The 19137-nt window shown below is 34.4% G+C and overlaps 3 protein-coding genes and 1 long non-coding RNA gene across 5 annotated transcripts in view; 3 read left to right on the top strand and 1 right to left on the bottom strand.

Moving 5' to 3' along the window:
* Positions 1–19137, top strand: part of LOC149475253 (uncharacterized) — a 57787-nt gene that overhangs the window by 26832 nt on the left and 11818 nt on the right. The gene's annotated exons all lie outside the window — the stretch shown is intronic.
* LOC149475255 (uncharacterized) overlaps positions 1–19137 on the top strand; it is a 114106-nt gene that overhangs the window by 19593 nt on the left and 75376 nt on the right. Inside the window, exons 12-13 of one of the 2 annotated variants that reach the window (XM_089713600.1) lie at positions 8–205; positions 1613–1756. The exons of the other annotated variant lie outside the window; for it this stretch is intronic. Coding sequence (XP_089569726.1) covers positions 8–205; positions 1613–1756 — 342 coding nt within the window. Of the gene's footprint in view, positions 1–7; positions 206–1612; positions 1757–19137 lie in introns of those variants that run through there. 2 annotated transcript variants of the gene reach the window in all.
* Positions 5931–15822, top strand: RNF220 (ring finger protein 220). Its single transcript, XM_089713655.1, has 8 exons — positions 5931–6500; positions 8024–8227; positions 8926–9057; positions 10237–10308; positions 10814–10930; positions 12617–12682; positions 13547–13621; positions 14659–15822. Exons 1-8 carry the CDS (start codon positions 6159–6161, stop codon positions 14749–14751), a joined length of 1101 nt encoding a protein of 366 aa, XP_089569781.1. The 5' UTR covers positions 5931–6158; the 3' UTR covers positions 14752–15822.
* LOC149475257 (dynein axonemal light chain 1-like) lies at positions 16289–18702 on the bottom strand. Its single transcript, XM_089713692.1, has 5 exons — positions 18510–18702; positions 17754–17865; positions 17273–17419; positions 16735–16905; positions 16289–16504 (listed from the first exon to the last, which is right to left on the bottom strand). The coding sequence occupies exons 1-5, from the start codon at positions 18665–18667 to the stop codon at positions 16451–16453; spliced, it is 642 nt and encodes a 213-aa protein (XP_089569818.1). The 5' UTR covers positions 18668–18702; the 3' UTR covers positions 16289–16450.

A 19137-nucleotide genomic window follows, 5' to 3' on the forward strand; every position in this document is an offset into this window, starting at 1 on the left:
CACACAGTCCACAGCCGCCTTACAGTATCACCAACGACGGCACAGTGGCGAGCGTCCGTACGCTTGCCCACAATGCTCTATGCGCTTCCGTTGCCGGGAACACGCAAGGATACATTATAGAACGCACTCGGGCGAACGGCCGTACTCTTGCCCCGTTTGTGGGAAGGCTTTCACGCAGAAACCCGCGCTGAATCGACATTATGCGGTGAGTTGATACACATGCACTTCAAACAAACATTTAAATATTTCATATATTTTTGGATATTTCTCGTTTTATTTTTAAAATTATTATTGTAATTTTACTTAGGGTATAGCACTTTCAATATCAGTTTAAAGTTTTTTGATATCTGTAATAAGTCTGTAATAGTCATTGAGATAATATTACTACGTATGGAGGAGACACCACGAACAAAATCTGTGCGCCATTTTTTTACTCTAAGTTTAAAAAATTATTATCTAGTTAGGTACTTACCGATAAAAGTTATTCCTTTGCACTTTTCCGTATTATTTGTATTATTTGTGCATTATCGTAACACACACGAAGGCATATTTGATGCGTGTCACTTTAAAACAAATAAAAAATGAGCGTGCAGTTACGCCATATGGCGTATGTTATGCGGAACATAAGTGATGTAGGCGATGTCGTCTCCATATGTATATCTCAATGGTAATAATTACGGAATAATCGCCTGTGCACACTTAACGATTACATCCTGTATACACTCGCATACAAAGCACAAGACAATCACGTCAGTTTTTATGTATTCTAAAATAGAAGGACGATTTTTATGAGCATTATGTTTTAATAGACAATTCAGATTTTAAGGAAAGTCCGGTAGAAGAATGTAACTTATGAATGAATGAACTTTAAAAAAATGTGTACATTTATAAAGTTTTGTCTTTATAAAACTACATACTACGAGTACCTATATTTTTTAAGATTCTCAATTTATAACTTAATCAATCATTTGACATTTATCACACATGGCGGGAAATTTTTTCGAGACCTTTTTTTCTTACTACGTAAGAATATAATTGCCAGCGAGATTGCCAGTATCAAAATTATAGACAATAAACAAAAAAATAACGCCGGATTTTGCACGCCTCATAAGCGAAGCGTTGAGGTGGGTACTACTGTCACTTCGCGCAAAACATCTGATTTTTCAAACTTAAAATGTCTTTATGTATCATACATTGCACTTGTAAGATAATACATACACACACATATTAAGAAAAAACACTATTTTTAACGTTCATGATATTTTTGATGTCATTTTTGTTATTTAAACTAGTTAAAAAACAGTTTAAAAAAGTTCTGTCTTGGACGTCCGTGTGTCTGTATGTGCGGATCCTTTTTCTTGTTAACACGATAGCGACCGAAATACTTTACTAATCGAGTCTTTTTTTTTCTCTTACGCTTGAGTATGCTCAGGAATAGAACCCTTTCATTTTTCAGGGTCTGATTCGATGTGGTTTAATTGTTATTAAATAAACAAAAATAATAATTAATAAATATTTATTAAAAAAAAATTATGAGGCGTGCACTTTTGGATTTTCCAAATTATTTTTTTCTTATTTGACATTTGATTTTGACATATTGTTTTTTTCACAGATACACACAGGATCCAAACCGTTCGAGTGCCAGTACTGCGCGAAAACGTTCAGCCAGTCAAGTTCTTTGAAGGCACATATAAAAACTGTGCATTTAAAAATACCTAGGAAAGCAAGCCAAGTCGTTGAAAATAAAATTTGCTGACAAAATTGTGTTTCATTTACCTCCTATCATTCTATTTAATTCAAAAAGAGTACCTAATCTACCTTCTGAATCGGTGGTAGTTAAAAAAAATGTGTGCGTGTACTAGTGTACACACTTGTAAGAAGTGAAACTTCTTTATAACCTTATTATTCAAAAAAAATGTGTGCGTGTACTAGTGTACACACGTAACTAGTGAAACTTCTTTATGACCTTATTTTTCAAAAAATAATTTACTATATGCAACTTTACAGAAATACGTCGAATCACGCGTGGTAGGGATAAGAAAAAGATGGCGCGTAACGAAAAAATGTTACACTAAATTTTTTTCCAACCCCGATAAAGAAGTTTCACTTCAAAAATAATTTACTATATGCAACTTTACAGAAATACGTCGAATCACGCGTGGTAGACGGGATAAGAAAAAGATGGCGCGTAACGGAAATATGTCACGCGTAACCAAAAAATGTTACACTAAATTTTTTTTCCAACCCCGATAAAGAAGTTTCGCTTCAATTAGACATAGGTGTTTAAATTTTAAATCATACTTCGCTTGTTCGCTCCCAGTTTTTATAACAAATGATGAATGAAAAAATAGTTTTACATTCGTTTATTCTGTGCAATTAATGTATTTTTTTCATGAATAAAATACTTTGATAAATAGAAAATATAGTTACTACGTAACTATTAGCGTTATTGGAGAGTACCTAACTAGTAACGAATTAAATAAGCTATTATTATTATTATTGTTAAAAAGAATATTGAAATGCACTCTGCTAGTACTACTGTATACGTAGTATATTATTATTAGTCTGTGGTACTACATTGATTGTATTGTTATTGTTGTTTACGAATTACAGAGACTTTGGCTCTGACGAGGACGGTTCGTGCGCGTTTATTAAATTTATGGTTTGCTTATCACGGAGACGGTATACATTATGTTGGATGTTGTAATATTTTAATATCGGAATGTACAATGATGTGTAATTTTCTTTTAATTCATCGTATAATGCTCTGTATTCATTGGTTTTGCGAGCTTTTTTACGACGCATTTGATAACGATTTGTTAAATTAGTTTTTTTTCTTTGTTTTATTACCTTTGAATCTGGGTGTCTCGTTGACAGTGGCAACTCGACGATGACGCAATTTGCGAATTATTCGATAGGTAGCTATCCGCGAATTTTGCTACAATTTAGTTTTAGCGCCATCTATGTAAATGCCACCGTACTACTACAAACTTTGGATAAAGGTTTAATGTTGTAAAAGATAGATGGCGCGCAATTCAATTTGTTATCATTTATTTTAAAGCTATAGAATAATTTCGTTGGTGACGTCAACGTCGCGATAGCTTTGCAATAATAATGCTTGACTCTACGGCCGTCGAGGGATGTGATTTCAAATCCATGCATCCATGAGCAAAAAATTTATCAATATTTCTAGTTCGCTAGTCGTTCATTTACGAGATTGTTTCGTACGATGTGTGATTGTGAATTCAATGTTCGCATTTCGCCACTCCGATAGTGAGTGCACTGTGCTCGGTTGAATGTTATATTCTTTCAACAAAATAGCGTATAGAGTCTATACGCTATTTTGTTGAAATGCGATCCGACATGTGATCCGCGACCACTGCCGCCTCCAATGCAGTTGGGAAGCGTGTAGCTTTGACAGTTTCAATATTTCTATCCATAGTTACTCCCTTATATAAACTGCTTTATTCAATAGAATGCTAATCTTGGCTACTTTGATAATATTGTATGTGCGTGTTATGTTGAATTTGTATTAGTTACAATTTAGAAATACTACTTATAATATGAAAGTTCGCATTTTCACGTCTCCTTCATATTGAAGGAAGATACGTGTTCCCCCAGCTCGATACTCTCGATACCGATCTCATACTCGCGTTCGAGTACGAAATTACGAAATCAATGGTCACTGTCCCAAGTTCCGTTCAGCACCTTGAGATCGTTGCTGAATAATAAACACATATCAACACCGTCTCAAATGAGATCGCTAGCAAATAGCAATGGCGGGAACTTAAATGTTGTTATTCGGGAGCCGATCATGCTAGCTGTTAAAAAGTGCGCTCATAAGAGCCGAGTGTTGTTTATTAATCAACGCTAAACTCAGCTGATAACGCAACACCAAAGTGACGGCCCAAGTTTTGTTTATAGCTCAAAATGTTACGTAAGCCCATACCTACTCCGATTTAATTAATATGGGCCTAGGTCCAAATATCTCGAGAACGGAATAAGATAAACTAGTCATGTTTAGTCTCAAATGAATGGGGACAATCTCCTCTATCTATCTATACTAATATTATAAAGAGGAAAAGTTTGTAAGTATGTATGTATGTATGTATGTATGTATGTATGGTTTTCACGCATAAACTACTGGACCGATTTCAAAAATTCTTTCACCATTAGAAAGCTGCATCTTTACTGAGCAACAAAGGCTATATTGCATTTTCAAAAAAATTAGAGATCCTTACCAAAAATGCAATAATGTAACCTAAGGTGTAAAAAAATCCTCAATAAAACTTCTGTCATCGCGTGCGCTGCGGAATCTATTGAAGATAGAACAAAAAAATGTTCTACGGTATTATAGAATGGATCAATATCTACAAGAAAGTCCGCGATACCATATGTCCATCTTCAGTAGTTATGTTACTACAACAACTTTTTTACGTTTTCAAAGTAAATAGAAGTGCCGACGGTAATCAAACCATGTTATCCATACAGATATATTAATCCTTATCCCATTAAATGATGTTTTATTATAGACTGTTTCAATACCAGCAAAATACTTTTTAAATGAAAAGAATTGGATATTCCATTCAAAAGATATAACGAATTTTTAAAAGTGTCAATCTACAGAAAATACCTAGTAGGTATACTGTTCGAGCAGGCCGTAGTGCGGGGGTCACGGAGGAATTCTACCAATATGCGTCTTGACGGAACACAGTGGGGTTTTGGTCGGTAGGAATCCGACATAACCCACGGCCGCTCCCCCGGAGGCCGTGGGTATCTATGAAAGATTTCCCCACTAAAACAAAAAAAAAAAGGCCGTAGTGCGGGACGGGGTAAAGGTGATTTTCATGTGATTAAAAATTAAACCTTTAGTCCGACCTATAGTAGACTTTTCACTGTAACGATATCGCTATCTATGCGGGTGAAACCGCAGGGCATTGCTAGTTGACTATAAAATATGTGCTGCAGTTCTAAAGTAAATAATCGGTGTTATATGGAGGAAATATGTAATGACGATTCAAAAGTGCTTCAAGAAGAAGTCTACTTAGTTGTATAAATAAATGTTTGAGTTTGAATTAAAACTATTAAGGTCGAAGTTGAATCGCTAGGTGGAATGAATATGAATGCTTTTATTGTCAACCCTTTATTTCTGCATGATAAGCTGCATGATAAGTCTATAATAAACTTCATACAGTGAAACAATCCTTTGTGTAGTCGCTAGTTTTTAAAGTTTTTCTATATAAAGTTACATTACTGAATTTAATTGAAAAAGTTTGTGTTGAATTGTTCATCAATCATCATGCTGTGCCATATGGATACAAATGAAAAATATTAGTATTAAGGAAAAGTAGTCCTTTTCAGAGCAGACGAATCTGCGCGGTTCAGCTAGTGTAGTTTATTTGCTTTGTCAAGGCTTTGCCCGTATTTAAAATAATATTTTAAATTTGGCCAAAAAATTGGGATTAAAACTCCCAAATTGGCAACCCTTTTATAAGCCTTTTATATTACGGATAACGAGGAATCCCTCTATTGTTTAACAGTGAACAATTCTTTTCGTATATGCAGAATACCCTTTTTTACATTAAGTACATAATATTAACTCAATGCTTTGTTACGAGTAAAATGGCTAATTTCTGCTGCTGCTGTGATAAAATTAAAATGTTATTTTATTTATACTTTAATATAATATTATTATTTCCCACAGTGTTCTATGTTATTTCCTTATTTCCCAACTCCCTGACTTAATTAACAGAAATGAATTAATTTTTCCGATAAACTTTAAAAAAAGTGTTTTTATCTGGGTTGCTGACTTGGAAAGTTGAAAGATCATTTCTCTATGTCTCCTGCAAGGTCTCCTGTCTGCTCTCGGTGTCTGCTGTTTGTAGACTATGGCCGTGAGCGTCAAATGCGTCACATGTCAATGTCAAGTGTCAATTCAAATTTATTTGAAAGAAAAAAAACGTAAACGACCTATTTGTTATTGTTTTGCTAACGATTATTACCGTAATTTACGTAAATTACAATTTCGGTGTCTGCAAGATGAGTGCTGCTATGACAATGGAAGTTCCATTAACGCGTTCGGCAACTCAAAAACGCGTTTGATTTGTTAACAATCGCGATGTTTTCAGATATTTGTGTGTCAACAAAACTTAAATGAAATGTTACCCGTAGTGATGTATAATATGGAAGGGGGTTCTAATTCGATGAATAGTTTTAACTCGATATACGATGATAGTGTGATATTAAACGGTGTTAGGAATAGGAAAAAAGTGTCGGAGTTGCCTAATTGTCCTGTATGTAGTTGTACAATAAGACAGGGTGAATTGGATAGTCATTTGTCGTTAGAAGTAGAACGTTTGCAGAAGTTATCTAATGCTTCTAAACGAAAACTTAGTTCAAATAGTCCTAGTGCGCCGGTACCAGGCTCGAGTACTAGTGTCGATAATCCTAGTGAGGAGGATGTCGATGTTTCTGGCTGTCTCGGTAGTGATGTGTATCAGGTATGTTTTTATCGATAATAATTGCTTTTGATTGTATTATAGTGGGCTATCTCGATATAAGTGTAGTAAAAATAGAATAAAGTATTTTATTTTTCTTTAGAACTAATGTTGAACCTGTTGCTATTTTTTAGTATATAGTCAGTAGTAGGGTTATGTAGGAATATAAAAAATATGTATTAATACATATTTCAACAAATGTTTTACAAATTCAGTTCCTACTTAGGAATAAATATAGTTCAATTTAAAGCCAATAAAATACTGTTCACTACATTTAAAACAATACCTGAATGTTGGCTAATGCTCAATGTAGAAAGAAATGGTAAAACTGTATTTTATAGGATGTCAAGTTTTACTTATACATAATATAGCCGTCTGCTCCAGCTTCACCCGTGGTATATGTCTACGTTTTCTCTCCAAAAGAATCTTACCTTCAAGGAATATAATAAAAAAGAATTAACTAAATTGGTTCAGTCGTTCTCAAGTTATGCAAGTTTTTTGTAATATGCAGATATTTTCATTCATTTTTCTTTTTTTATATAGAAACTAGCTTTCCGCCTGCGGCTTCGCCTTCGTTTTCAAAGAAAAACCCGCATAGTTCCCGTTCCCGTGGGATTTCCGGGATAAAACCTAGCCTATGTTACTAGTGGATAATGTAGCTTTCGAATGGTGAAAGAATTTTTAAAATCAGTCCAGTAGTTTATGAGCCTATTCATTACAATCAAACAAACAAAGTTTTCCTCTTTATAATATTAGTGTAGATAATAGTTCATTTGCGTGATGCTTGTTGTTTTATATGTTGTTTTTTTTAGTAATAGAACATGTTATGTGGTCTGTTTGAATTTTAAAACTTTTTTTTATATACAAGGCATGTATGACTGTTATGTTCTTTTCTATACTAAAATATAATATAATATATAATAATATAATATATTCTATAAAGAGGAAAGGTTTGTATGTATGTATGGTTTTCACGCATAAACTACTGGACCAATTTTCCGGTTTGCTTAGTTGGTAGTGGCCCTGCCTTCCAAGCCAGAGGTCGTGGGTTCGATTCCCACCCGGGGCAAATATTTCTGTGATGAACATAGATGTTTGCTCTGTGTCTAGGTGCAAATTATCGATATAAGTATTTATTTAAAATTATATATGTATGTTTATCAGCCATCTGGTTTCCATAATACAAGCGAAAGCTTAGTATGGGATCAGATTGTGCCGTGTGTGAAAGATTGTCTTGAATATTTATTTATTTTTGACGACGCGGTTGGCGCAGTGGTAAAGTAACTGCCTACTGAGCCGACGGTCCCGGGTTCGATCCCCGGTCAGGGCAAATATTTGTGTGATGAACTCAATTATTTGTTCTTGGGTCTGGGTGTTATCTATATAATATGTATTTATAAATATTATATTTATTGTCGCCTAGTACCCACAACACATTGATTAATTGAGCTTACTGTGGGACTAGGTCGATTTGTGTAATAATGTCCTATAATATTTATTTATTTATTTATTATTTATTATTCCAGCGGGTACACACCAACCGTCTACGTCGTCTCCGTTCCCGCAGACGCTCCCCCCAGCCGCAACAAGGCGAGTGTCCGATATGCAATACTACGTTCCCTGCGTCGAGACTGCACAGACATGCGTTGAGATGTCTGAAACGGACAGGCGCGGAGATGGACGAGGATGTGCCGGACACGAGCTCGGAGGAGGGCAGTATTGATGTTGAGGTGGGTACTTGATGATATATGATAGTGCGTTTAATTTAACGAAACTATATTTTAAAAGTAAACAATTAATGAACTTAATTAATAATTTTTTTATATTGATCAATTAATCCGTCAGTCCTCGGATCACAGACACAATAGAAAATCTATTGTGTCTCGGCCCGATCGGGCCGCTCGGTGGTCAATGGGTTAATAATAATCGAACTAACTAAAAATTAAATTTGTCATTTCATTCTTCAAATCGATACAAATACACTAGTATTTTCTATAACATTTTATCCGTTAAATATTAAATTTTTATTATGGAGTACATATGGGCCCCTACTAAAAATGGTCCAAGTCCAGTATTTTAAGTACTTTCCCTCGAAAATTTCCACACTACATAATATATGTATATGTACTGTGTGTATTTTACGCATAAATTTTCAATATATATTATTCATAGTGAAATGATATATTATATTTATAAAGTATACATCGATTAAATTATATTTAATACTTGCATATTGTAGGATACCTTAGTCTGAACGGAAATACATTCACTGTCAATAAGACATCCTAAGGCGGCCACTGAAAATCAGTGATGACTGATGACACACTGAGTGGCTCGCCTAATTATGGCATAATTTTTTTTCATATTATGTCCATAATAAATCTATTTTCATTTAATTTCATTTCACATTATTAAATCGTTACAATAGAACGATGAGCCAACCGGTTTTGGCGCCGAATACCAATGGTGCGGTGAGTGGCGAGTGCGAGCGGCTGCATTGCAACCGGCGGACGCTCGGCCCGGCACCAGCGTGCGGCGAGCGTCCACGGACCGTGCGCTCGTGAGTGTGGCTCGTTATAATAATACCAGCTTTCCGCCGGCGTTTTCAAAGAAAAACTTGCATTGTTCCCGTTCCCGTGATTTCGGGATAAAACCTATCCTATGCATTGAGATATACATAATATGGAGACGACACCGCCTACATCACTTATGTTCCGCTCAACATAAGCCATATGGCTTAACTGTAATCATGCGCTGTATAGCGAGTCGGCTCGACTGCTGGTTTGTAAACCACTGCTGCAAACTGTCTGCTTCATTGATAGTACTGTAGCAGTGGAGTGCATTCCTAGTAGTCATATTGATTTTTATTAAATTGTATTATTCTTACTAACATAATTTTTAAGTTATCAATTGTTACTAACAAAATGAGTCCTGATGCTTGAATTAATAAATAAATTATTATTATTATTATTAACCGCACGCTCATTTTTTACTTGTTTTAAAGTGAAACGCATCAAATATGCCTTCGTATGTGTTACGATATTGCACAAATAATACGGAAAAGTGACTAACATAACTTTTCATCGGTAAGTACCTAACTAGATAATAATTTTTAAAACTTAGAGCATAAAAATGGCGCACAGATTTTGTTAGTGGTGTCTCCTCCATACGTAGTTATATTATCTCATTGATCCTATGTGTTAATCCAAGTTATCCTCTATATGTGTGCTAAATATCACTGTGATCGGTTCAGTAATATTTGCGTGAAAGAGTAACAAACACACACACACATCCTCACAAACTTTCGCATTTATAATATTAGTAGGATTGACATGACAACAATCACGTGCCATAAACAACTAGATTCATTATTTCACACAACTTGATATTTTAAACTTTATTAAATAATAATCTAACTTGATTTTTTACACGATAACAATAAGACATTCATTTCCACATAAGTATACAATAAAAAATGTGTGCGTGTACTAGTGTACACACGTAAGAAGTGAAACTTGTGACCTTATTTTTCAAAAAATAATTTACTATAATATGCAACACAGAAATACGTCGAATCACGCGTGGTAGGGATAAGAAAAAGATGGCGCGTAACGGAAAAATGTCACGCGTAACGAAAAAATGTTACACTAAATTTTTTCCAACCCCGATAAAGAAGTTTCACTTCAATAATGAAATGAAAAACATTTTTTTTTTATAATTTTTTGTATTTTATTTTCAGGTTGTAGATCACGACGAAGACACAGAACTATACGGGCCACCACAATATTCCCCCTCTCGTATAGCACCCGATGTAAGTTATAGAACTAGCTTTAACCCGCGGCTTTGTGAACTTGGCAGCCGATTTAAAAAAAAAAAATCTCATTTTTTGTGTTTATTTGAAAGATTTTCGATATGTAAGTAGTGAAGTTTTTTTTTGTTTGGAGTTGAGCCAAAAAAAATTATAGGCCAAAAAAGTCGCCCCCAAAATTGCAAAAAAAAAATATTTTTTTTCCGTGTTTGCTTATACGTGTGTAACTTACTATTTACTACAAATAAATAAATATAATCTATAATAATATTATAAAGCTGAAGAGTTTGTTTGAACGCGCTAATCTCAAGAACCACTGGTCCGATTTGAAAAATTATTTCGGTGTTAGATAGCCCATTTATCGAGGAAGGCTATATTATATCATCACGCTACGACCAACAGGAGTAAAACCGCGGGGTAAAACCGCGCGAAGCAGCTTGTATCAAATATTAATAAATATAATATATACTCTAAAAATAATAAAGTAGAGTTTTTGAACACTTTTCAGACAGAAGATCAAGCAGAAGAGTCGAATGACAACGAACAAGAGAACGAAAGAGAAGAAAACGGTGCAGAAGTAGAAAAGAGTCACAGGCCAAACGGTTTAGTGGAAGCCAGCGCAGAGGTAAGAATTATAATACTAGCTAACCGCCCGCGGCTTCGCCCGCATTTTCAAAGAAAAACCCGTTCCCGTAGGATTTCCGGGATAAAACTAATCCTATGCCTCGGGTATCAAAATATCTCTATACCAAATTTCATGCAAATTGGTTCAGTAGTTAAGGCGTGATTGAGTAACAGACAGACAGACAGAGTTACTTTCGCATTTATAATGTTATTATAGTATGGACTATACTAGCTGTCGCCTCCTTGGTACAGTGGTTGACGCATGAGCGTAGCACCGAGGGGTCCTGGGTTCGATTCCCGGTGGAGACGAAGAAAAAAGTCTCGGTCTGACAGGACACAGAAGGCTGATCACCTACTTGTCCCTAAAGAAAATCGATCAGTGAAACAGATGTATAATGCATCTGCCCCTTACCCCACTAGGGGACATGGGACTTCACTACTATACTAGCTGTCGCCTGCGGTTTTACCCGCGAAATTATATTTAACTACAAAAATAAAAAATAACTGGCTTTCGGCCTGCGGCTTCACTCGTGTTGTCTTAAGTTTAAATAATAAGTAAGTAGTTAAACTTTAACGGTCTTACTAGTAAAGTGTTACCCATTCGCTTTGCAATGGATTAGTTATTGCAATAACCTGTCTTGTTTTTATGATTGACGTTTCATGTGAGCAAGAGCAGGACACAGCTATGGTAGAAAATGGTAGAAATTTATCCATTGTTTAAATTTTTATTAGTAAGGCCGTTAGTAATTCACATAATAAAAATGAATCGCCAAATATGTTGGTAAGCACAAAACTTGAGAACGGCTGAACTGATTTCGTTTATTCTTTTTTTATAATATTCCTTGTATATTAAACGTAAACATGTACAACGGGCGAAGCCAGGGCGGACCGCTAGTTATATATAACTAAAACGTTAGTATACTAAAACCTTCCTCTTGAATCACTCTATCTATTAAAAAAAACTGCATCAAAATCTGGTGCATAGTTTTAAAGATTTAAGCATACAAAGGGACATAGGGACAGAGAAAGCGACTTTGTTTTATACTATGTAGTGAAGTTGTTTTCTGCCTGCGGCTCCACCCGCGAAATTATATTGAAGTGAAACTTCTTTAGGCGCTTTGAGAGTAAAATTTTAAGGTCGTGTCATGGCAATACCGTCACGTCATGGAGTAAAGCGACGATTTTGGTATTATTGAATGTTTCTAAAGAAGTTTCACTTCTGACACGTGTGCTCAACACAGATGCTATTTTTAACTGCATTAGCTCTTAGAAATTGCTTAAATTTGTCATTTAAAATGGTAACAATAGTTTTCAAATTCTTTATCTTTGTCTAACTATGGAGTTTCTTGCCGGTTCTTCTCCGTAGATACTGCTTTCCGAATCGGCGGTAAATGTTAAAAATATGTAATGACGTTTCAAAAGTGCTTCTAGAAGAAGTCTAATTGAAAAAATGTATGCGTGTACTAGAGTACACACGTAAGAAGTGAAACTTCTTTATGACCTTAAAAATGTCACGAGTATGGCGTAACGCAAAAATGTCACGCGTACGGCGTAACGCAAAAATGTCACGCGTACGGCGTAACGCAAAAATGTTACACTAAATTTTTGTCCAACCCCGATAAAGAAGTTTCACTTCAATAAATAAATGTTTGAGTTTGAGTTTAATTATCTTCTTTTTTTATTCCAGACAAGAATTCAAGCGTTGAAAGCGAAAATCAAAGATTTGGAGAAGAAACAAAACACTGCGTTAGAGGTATGCACTGTTTTTGACTTATAGCCCTTTAGATAAGTTCTAGATATGACCTGTTTAGATTTTCTGTCAGGTAAAATGATAACTATTGTCAAGCCAATTTAATGGGCAACATTTGACGTCTATCAATTTTATCTTCGAAGAGAGGTAACCTGCTTAAAAACATCAATTGAAGTTAAAGTAAAAATTAATGGATACGGATTTGAAACATTTGTCAATCGAATTTATTAATTTATGATGAGTTTTATTCACAAGTAATCAATGCATTCGATTCTAGATGTCAGATTTCGATTTTTAGAGTAATGAGTAAAGAAAAAAAGGTTTATTGACACAAAATTGTAGTGACGTCAGTTCTTTAATTCAGAAATTGTTTATTATGTTTTGAATGGTTTACCAGTAAAATGAAATCTTAAAATGTTTCGGTAATTATTATTATAAATATGTCGTAATTGAAAAAAGTCAAGCAAATGTGCAGTTCTAACAAAACGAAATATCATGTTATTCTATGTCGTCGTTACTAGGTTACGTTTTAGAATTTTGTTGAACTGTCAAATGTTTCCTAATAAAATGGCTCTACTATATATGTCAAAAAATGTTTAATACTCTTTATTCAACGTATTTATCACTCTTTTCATATATCACATATCACTAGCTGTGCTCCGCGGTTTCACCCGCGTTGCTCCGCTCCTGTTGGTCTTAGCGTGATGATATATATAGCCTATAGCCTTCCTCTATGAATGGTCTATCTAACACAGAAATATTTTTTCACATTGGACCAGTAGTTCCTGAGATTAGCACGTTCGAACAAACAAACTCTTCAGCTTGTTATATTAGTATAGATGTTCTGATTATTGATTTTATTTTCAGGCAAAATGTCTAATTTGTCTCGGACCTTATACGTCGCCGGCGGTATCGATACAATGTTGGCATGTGTACTGTGAAGTGAGTATTGTAATATTTATTTATTGAAGTGAAAACTTCTTTAGCGGCGTTGAGCACTTTTTCTGTAATGGGTATAAAATCTTAAACTCGCCGGACACGTGACCTGATCGAAAAAGCGTAAGACGGATACAATTCCAAAATATCAAACATGCTCAACGTTAATAATCAAGTTTTCACTTCTGCCGGCACTCCCCCAGTGCAACCCGTCTTTTTTTCCTTTTTATTGTGTACTAGCTTCCGCCTGCGGCTTCGCCCGCGTGTTGTTTTCATAAAAGGTAGCCTGTGTTCTTTCTCAGGGTCTAAAGATTGTCTGTGCCAAATTTCATCAAAATCGATTGAGAGGTTTAAGCGGGCAAGCGTAACAGACAGACAGAGTTACTTTCTTCGCATTTATAATATTAGTAGGGATTTCATCCCGTTTATTTGATGTTTTCTTGATAAAAACTACCTTATAATATAGAAAATACTTGACATAAGCAACTACAGTAATATCTCTATAAAATATTCCTTCTTTGAGTCAAAAATAATTTAAAAAAAACTGTTTTTTTTAGAAATTGGTATTGGAACGAAGTTCCTTATCGCGCGTTGTGAAAGGGGGCTAGACGGAAAAAATTCTTACGAAAAGTTGTAACGACACTTTTTGCTATGTTTCTCTGTCTGTCTCTCTCTAACTTAACACTTCGTTCCATCCGGATGTCACTTGACATCGCTCAATTTTTTCAATGCTTGGATAAAACTTATTCGTCGAATAATGTATAAAACTACCATTTTAAAAACGTATTCTAATTGCCCGTATTTGACAGTTTACGTGACATTTTAATATTATCGTGTAATACTTTATTGGACGGATAAGTTTTATCCAAGAATTGAAAAATCGGCCCTAAGAGCGTATACGCACTATGCGGGTAGCACTGCGATGCGGCTACCGCAGACCGCACAGTGCGCATAGAAATGAATATTACGTACATAATTGTGCTTGCGTATACGCTCTAAGTCCTGTTTTTGTATGTTTGTTTTATTTTAGTTTCTCTTCACAGGTATGTTGGTTGCAATCGCTTCGAGCTAAGAAAATTTGCCCTCAATGTAACGCCATAACTACAGCTGATCATTTAAGACGAATTTATATGTAAATTCGAAAAAAAACTAGACATTCATTATTATTTGAAAAAAACGAGAGATCAATTGCATTTTTTGGCGTAATGTCTGTAAATTCCTTGAATAAACTAATAAATTATCACTATTACCTATTTACAAAAGAAAAAAAATATGTGTGTGTGCACTAGTGTACACACGTAAGAAATGAAACTTCTTTATGACCTTTTTTTTTCAAAAAATAATTTACTATATGCAACTTTTCAGAAATACGTCGAATCACGTGTGGTAGGGATAAGAAAAAGATGGCGCGTAACGGAAAAATGTCACGCGTAACGAAAAAATGTTACACTAAATTTTTTTCCAACCCCGATATGTAAAGAAGTTTCACTTCAATAAACAATCAAAATTAAATTTACCTAATAAGATGGATATATTATGTACTTGAAAATATCTCAATATTGTTTTTTTGTGTCAAATGTGATTTAGGAACAACAATTTGAAAAACTAAAATGTTCATAATATTTGTCAGGGTTCATTGAAAAACGATTTATTCGTCGTGTTTAACAACTTCTGGATAAGTTTTATCTGTCAGTTAAAATGACAAATAATGTAATGAGTACCATATGGAAAAGTGTTAAATGTCCGATCAGTGACTTTAAAGCAAGGTCAAGGTTGTAATAATAATAATACTAATTCTGTATTCTCGAATATCTTGCGATTGATTTTGGCGCGAATAAAATAAAATGTCACATTTGTGTAATTTCTAATGTCACTTTGACAGTTGGTGTGGCGATTGTTTTTTTTTTTTGGATGGTGGCAAGTAACGACGAAAAAATTGTCTCATGTTATTTCAAGGTGTTGTGTGTCAACTAATAATGGGAAAATATTTTTTTCATGCACATTGAACCCCATAGTTTCGTAAATTCTTCCTAATATTTATTGATTTGTTTGAGTATCGTGTGAGTGAAGATTTTCAAATGCACAAGTTTTTTTATTACTATGCGGGTAATTTACAAACGTGTACAGTGTACACACACATAGACAATTACGTATACACATAGATATATCTATCTATAGGTGTATCACTTTGAATCGTGTAAGTGTATTTAAATGGAAAAGGGGGGGTGAGTTAAACTTGAGATTTAGAGGGAGGGGGGGAGTCATTTGCTCATAAAAGTGTTTTATTTAGTGTTTAAGTATAGATGTAAAGAACATTGCCTTCCGTGAAGATATACAATAATAGGGTAATTTACTGTGTAAATAAAATTATTTGTGTAATTTTGTTGTTTTATTTTCTCCACATAGCAAAATTTAAATCTTTAGATTCGTCAAAATAATTGTACTATAACCTAACCAATTTAAAGAAGTAGAGTAACTCGAAAACTAGTTGATTTAAGTAACTTTTGAATTTAAATATGTTTCTCTGTACGGCGTAAGGCATAACTACGTCATTAAATAGAAATTAGACTTAATATTTCTGTTAACACATAGAAGGGAAAGGTTAGAAAGGCTGTTAGTGCTAAATAAAACACCGTGTTTATATTTCAACCTTTATTCAATAATTATTGACAATACTATGTAAGAAAATTAACATTTACATGCATAAATCGTGTTCCCGTATCACAACACGGGTTTCTCGAATTTGTATTTCATAGCAATTCTTGCAGTGGAACGCGGGAAAAGCGATTTAGGAATTAGAAAAGAAAACAATATTTCATAGTAAGAGTTTATTCTTCAATCATTTGTTTCTGCACTGACTAGAGTTTCCACTGCATCGCCACCATCAGGCTGAAAAAAAATTGAACTTATTGATGTATTCGCGATGAAAATAATCAAAATTGTTAATAGAAATGAGTAGGTAGGTTAGCTTTAAATAAAATAAAACTAAATTACGTTAGTAACAACTAAAAATAGATTGTTTATTTCAAAACACAAGGTTAATATGGCAACATTTAACAACTGTCAAAAATTTAGAAAGTTTTTGTCACTTTATAGTATAAAATATCAAAAATAAATACCTGCATATCAGCAACAGTCAAAGGTGGTTCATCTTCCCGTAAAACAGTTTCTCCGTCTAATTTCTTCAAGTTTGGCAAACGTCGCGCCGCTTCTGACCGCCATGTGTCAAGTTCGCACGCGTCATAGAGAGGGTTGCCAACGAACAAAAGATCGTCCAGATTTGGGAGTTCCTGTACATTTTTAGTTCTAAATTATTATAATAATATTGATCGACTAGTCATTTATCCTACACGTACGTCCATATGCATGTAGTAAAAAGCTGTTATTTTCATATTACAAACAGACACTACAATTTAATTGTTGGTATATGCCAAATTTTATCGGTTCAGTAGTTTATGCGTGGTCAAGAGACTTTCAGAGTAACTTTCACATTTATAATATTAGTAGGAATAAGCATTAATAAAAAAGCTTTTATACTATATTTGTTTTATTTTTTCCCACAAAATTTTTGACGTAGTTACATTAGTTTTAGCATACCAAGGGACATAGGGACAGAAAAGCGACTTTGTTTTATACTATGTAGTGAAGCAAACTTACTTGTAATTTATTGAATTCACTCCACTCTTTCACCAAATTGTTACTCATGTACAAAACTTTTAAATTTCTCAAAACATTAATGCCTTTCAGCTTTTCTATCAAATTATATGATATCCACAGCTCTTCTAAAGTATCGCTTAAACACTCCTAAAATAAATAACATTGAGAATTTAACTTAATTGATACCTATTTGAAAAGCACGATTATTTCATATAATAAAAAATAGCGTGTTTCGAGCACACGTGTCAAAAGTGAAACTTCTTTGGCAAGATTCAAATATACCAAAATCGTCGCCTTACTCTATGATGTGACGGTATTGCCATGACGCGACCTTGAAAAAGTTTCACTTCAAAAAGAAATACTAAGTAGCCAAAATATAAAGCTGACCCTACCACCGCCTTGTCCAAAAACAATCGATTAGTGAAAAATATGTAAAATGCATTCAATTTTATAATTTCTTTCACGACACGAAGAAACTCACCATTCCTGAGAACGATTTGATATAATTCCTTCCCAGAGACAGCACTCGTAATTTTTTCAAGCTATTCAATCCTGTCACTTTTTCGATCACATTTGTTGATAAACTTAATTTCCTAAAACAATTATACATATTGAAAACTGGTATTTTACATTATTTATTTACCTACTCTTCACTAAAATATACAAAAATAAACGCAAGAAACAATTTTGTGTATTTGGCGGCCTTATCAGTTAGTAGTGATTTCTTCCAGGCAACCAGGGGCTGGGCAGAAGCATTAGAGTAGGTATATATTATAATCTATGGCAGAAGGTAATCAGTTCAATTCAGTTTTAAAGGTAGGTCAAGAGGTTAGGTGGCAACAATTTTTTTACAGCTACATCGAGGATTATAAACTAGCTGTGCCACGCGGATCCACCTCCCTCGTTTCTTAGATGGACTCTATGGTCCATGGAGTAATATAATAATTAATAATATTACCAAGGATCAAAAACTAATTTCTATAAAATTATTTAAAAAGTCAAACAGTTAAAGCCGTGTGGAGTTAGAAGCTGGGCTCAACACGAGATTATAGCTTTTTGATAGTGCAAACCCTAGATTCGTACGAAAATGTGTTGCCAATTCTTCTCCATAGATAGGTACTGCTTTCCGAATCGGGGGTAAATGTTAAAAATATGTAACGACGATTCAAAAGTGCTTCTAAAGAAGTCTAATTGAAAAAATAAATATTTGAGTTTGAAATAATTTTGCTGATCTTACTCGCAATGAGTCAAACTCGACAACGTAGTATCCATTTTTTCGATCGGCGGCCATTGAAAAATAAGACTGACTTCTGTTGCAGTGGACGCGTGTAGTCCAGTTTTCTCTTCCCATTTTTTTATTGCCTCTTTTATTGTTGTAGCTTTATTTACCGCCATTTTAACGAACTTAGCAACTGCGTTATTGATTAAACATTGTGGCAAGTTTTATTGATTGCTTCCCGCCCGCGGCTTCGACCGCTTTGTCTAATAATAAATTACATATATAGAAAACCCCTTCCTCGAGAATCACTCTTATTAAAAAATCGCATCAAAATCCGTTGCGTACTTATGTATATATATATATATATATACAGGGTGTCCCACTTTCGGTATACTAAGCGCAAAGGGACTTGTAGTTTTGCATACGCTGAGTACGTAAAAAATAATTATAAAATTCCAGACGCATTTTTTTTTTTTAATAGAGGAATTCTTAAAATTCCATGTGTACACCCCCAACAAGCAAACCGCACAACTTTGCCACCCGCATGTGAGCTATCGTTTAAGATTATGTTTTCATAGACAAAATACTCACATTAGCGAAGCGGTATATGCCGGCTGCGCGAAGCTAGAGACGAATACATGGATTT

The sequence above is a fragment of the Colias philodice genome, chromosome 31 (genome assembly GCF_061535455.1).
Source record: "Colias philodice isolate Cphi_HAF_F1 chromosome 31, ilColPhil1 Martin Lab GWU primary, whole genome shotgun sequence".
Classification (NCBI taxonomy): domain Eukaryota; kingdom Metazoa; phylum Arthropoda; class Insecta; order Lepidoptera; family Pieridae; genus Colias; species Colias philodice.

Coding starts and splice junctions, on each gene's coding strand:
- RNF220 (XM_089713655.1), top strand. CDS start 6,159: ATGTTACCCGTAGTGATGTATAATATGGAAGGGGGTTCTAATTCGATG. Junction 9,058..10,236: donor CGTCCACGGACCGTGCGCTC/GTGAGTGTGGCT, acceptor TTTTATTTTCAG/GTTGTAGATCACGACGAAGA. Junction 12,683..13,546: donor AACAAAACACTGCGTTAGAG/GTATGCACTGTT, acceptor TTTTATTTTCAG/GCAAAATGTCTAATTTGTCT.
- LOC149475257 (XM_089713692.1), bottom strand. CDS start 18,667: ATGGCGGTAAATAAAGCTACAACAATAAAAGAGGCAATAAAAAAATGG. Junction 17,420..17,753: donor TCAAATCGTTCTCAGGAATG/GTGAGTTTCTTC, acceptor TATTTATTTTAG/GAGTGTTTAAGCGATACTTT. Junction 16,505..16,734: donor TGACTGTTGCTGATATGCAG/GTATTTATTTTT, acceptor ATTTTTTTTCAG/CCTGATGGTGGCGATGCAGT.